At 47.8% G+C, this 3,371-nt stretch overlaps 1 protein-coding gene across 2 annotated transcripts in view; it reads left to right on the top strand.

Moving 5' to 3' along the window:
* Positions 1-3,371, top strand: part of CPNE2 (copine II) — a 66,290-nt gene that overhangs the window by 14,679 nt on the left and 48,240 nt on the right. Inside the window, exon 2 of one of the 2 annotated variants that reach the window (XM_011971858.1) lies at positions 2,677-2,891. In XM_011971858.1, the coding sequence (XP_011827248.1) occupies positions 2,677-2,891 (215 nt within the window). Of the gene's footprint in view, positions 1-2,519; positions 2,892-3,371 lie in introns of those variants that run through there. The other variant, XM_011971860.1, reaches the window with a different exon arrangement.

Raw genomic sequence — 3,371 nt, 5'->3', positions numbered from 1 at the left:
GCTGGCTATTTTTTGTACTTTTAGTAGAGACGGGGTTTCACCATGTTGGCCAGGCTGGTCTTGAACTCCTGACCTCAAGTGATCTACCTGCCTGCGCCTCCCAAAGTGCTGGGATTACAGGCGTGAGCCCACCATGCCCGGCCAAGAGCAGTCTTCTTACTGTAGCATTCCCAGCACTGGGACAGTTCTTGGGACCTAATAGATGCTCAGTACACCCTCTAGAGTGAATGAAAGCCTCAGTTTCCTCCTCTGGAAAATAAGGGTGATATTACTATACTTGCCTCGTAAGACTGAATGAAGATTAGCGACATTGTGCAGGTGACATGCTCAATTAGTGCTCACAAGCGCAGTGACTTGGATTTGTGTCCACTTACCTCCCTCCACTGGAGAAGTACAGGGTCAGTAAACCACTTAGCCTCAAGAGGACAAAGTATTAGTCAGGGAGTTGGAACCTGGCCATTGTCGAGTAAGTGTTTAGGGGCTAGGTTCAACCACTGCGATGACAGGGCCAGTGTTAAATGCACACATGCCAGTGGAAATGAGACGTGACCCATAGGAGGCTCAGAGGGCTGTATCCTGATGTCTCATGGGCAGATGGGACACTGAGCCAGAGAGACCCAGAGGACTTGTCTGCTGGGCCTGTGATGGGTGTGACCTAGGTCCCCCTCCACCCCTTTGTTCCACTCTCACTAATACCTTGCACTCAAAGGAGAACAGAACTCCTTCGAGTGATCACATGTCAGTAATTAATCTTGACAGGAGGAGGATACCTGAGGCCCAGGGCACAGAATTTTGGGAAATTGTGTATGAGTGAAAGGTGAATTGCATGTTGAAGATAAGGACCAATGCTGGCAGGATCTGAGGCATATGGAGGGTTTGTCCATTCATTCATTTATACACTCATCCTTTTTTCATTCAGCAAATATATACTGGATGCTTCCTGTGCACCAGTCACTGTGTACGAACTGGAGATACAGGATGGACAATGAATAAGGGTGACTTTTTAATGTTACTGTTACAGGAAAGGGGTCCCGATCCAGACCCCAAGAGAGGGTTCTTGGATCCTGTGCAAGAAGGAATTCAGGGCGAGTCCATAAAGTGAAAGCAAGTTTATTAAAAAAATAAAGGAATAGCCAGGCACGGTGGCTCATGCCTGTAATCCCAGCACTTCGGGAGACCCAGGCGGGTGGATCACCTGAGGTTGGGAGTTTGAGACCAGCCTGGTCAACGTGGTGAAACTTCTTCTCTACTAAAAATACAAAAATTACCCTTGTGTGGTCGCGGGTGCCTGTAGTCCCAGCTACTTGGGAGGCTGAGGCAGAAGAATTGCTTGAACCCAGGAGGCGGAGGTTGAAGTGAGGCAACATCATGCCACTGCACATCAGACTGGGTGACAGAGCCAGACTCCATCTAAAAAAAAAAAAAAAAAAAAAAAGTAAAGGAATAAAAGAATCGCTACTCCATAGAGCGACCCCAAGGGCTGCTGGTTGCCCATGTTTATGGTTATTTCTTAATGATACGCTAAACGAGTGGCAGATTATTCATGCCTCCCCTTTTTAGACCATATAGGGTAACTTCCTGATGTTGCCATAGCATTTGTAAACTGTCATGGCGCTGGTGGAAGTGTAGCAGTGAGGACAACCAGAGGTCACTCTGTGGCCGTCTTGGTTTTGGTGCTGGCTTCTTTCCTGCAGCCTGTTTTATCAGCAATGTCTTTATGACCTGTATCTTGTGCTGACCTCCTATCTCATCCTGTGACCCAGAATGCCTAATCATTTAGGAATGCAGCCCAGTAGGTTTCAGCCTTTTTTTTACCCAGCTCCCATTCAAGATGGATTTGCTCTGGTTTAAACGCCTCTGATGTTCCCAGAAGTGAGCTTCCTAGTGGTCAAAGCAATGAGAGAAGTCTGAGCAGTTGTCAGCTCTACTGTGGCCACAAGGCACATGACAACATGTTAGTTGCTCAGGAGAAGCCCAGGTTTTCCTGGCACAACGAGTATCTGAAACACCCATGTCCACTGTGATTTGTTGCTCATGTGATAGGGGCAACACACAAGGAGCTGTGCATCCTTACGGGTGAAGACTGACCACAGCAGAGAAAAACTTCAAAGACAAATTTAACACATCTACCAGAGACACAGACTCTTTTTTCTTTTCTCTCTCTCTCTCTTTCTCTCTCTCTCTCTTTCTTTCTTTCTTTCTTATTTTTTTTAGATGGTTTTATTCTGTCACCCAGGCTGGAGTGCAGTAACGTGCAATCACAGCTCATTGCAACCTTGAACTCCTGGTCTCAAGCAATCCTCCTGCCTCAGCCTCCCAAGTAGCTGGGACCACAGGCACGCGCCACCATGTCTGGCTGATTTTTTATTATTTTATGCAGAGACATGATCCCCCTTGTTGTCAGGCTGGTCTTGAACTCCAGGTTTCCAGACACCTGACCTCCCCAAGTGCTGAGATTATAGGTGTGAGCCACTGCGCTTAGCTGAGACTCCCTTTTCATGCATTTCCTTGCATTCTTCTTTCTCCAAACCTTTGCCCATGTTATTTGACAACCCGCCTCAATTTGCCTTCCATCTCTCCATTCACCTCTTAAAGGCCAAGTGGTAATGCCTCTCTATGGTGGGGCAGCATAGCAGGTGTCTGTCCACTTTCTGACCCTCACTCCTGTTCTCCTAGACTGCCAGGAACTCCTGCCACCACCACCGGCTCCCATGGCCCACATACCCAGTGGGGGTGCCCCAGCAGCGGGGGCAGCCCCCATGGGTCCCCAGTATTGCGTGTGCAAGGTGGAGCTGTCAGTGAGTGGCCAGAACCTACTGGACCGGGATGTTACCTCCAAGTCCGACCCCTTCTGTGTCCTCTTTACAGAGAACAATGGCAGATGGATCGAGGTGAGGCTCTTCCGTGTGTCTGCAGTGGGTAAGGGGGTGGCTAGGCTGCTGGGGAGGGGGAGTCTCCCAGGACTGGGATCCAGGGACTCCAATAGAAGTAGTTGGAGTGTGGGCGGGTGGCAGGGGATTACTTGGTAAACTGTTACTCTTAAAATAAAATTTTGTTTTAAATATATTTAAAATATTACTTTGTGTTTATTACAATTAAAATCTATAGATTTATAATTATATACTTTATGTTGATTATTTGATATCTCTTTTTTTTTTTTTTTTTTTGAGACGGAATCTCTCTCTGTCCCCCAGGCTGAAGTGCAGTGGTGAGATCTCAGCTCACTGCAACCTCTGCCTCCCAGGCTCAAGCGATTCTCCTGCCTCAGCCTCCCGAGTAGCTGGGGCTACAGGTGTGCACCACCACGCCCAGCTAATTTTTGTATTTTTAGTAGAGACATGGGGTTTCATCATGTTGGCCAGGCTGGTCTT

This window comes from Mandrillus leucophaeus, unplaced genomic scaffold (assembly GCF_000951045.1).
Source record: "Mandrillus leucophaeus isolate KB7577 unplaced genomic scaffold, Mleu.le_1.0 Scaffold125, whole genome shotgun sequence".
NCBI lineage: Eukaryota > Metazoa > Chordata > Mammalia > Primates > Cercopithecidae > Mandrillus > Mandrillus leucophaeus.
The sequence above is the reverse complement of the archived record's forward strand: the minus strand, read 5'-3'. Positions and strand labels throughout refer to the sequence as shown.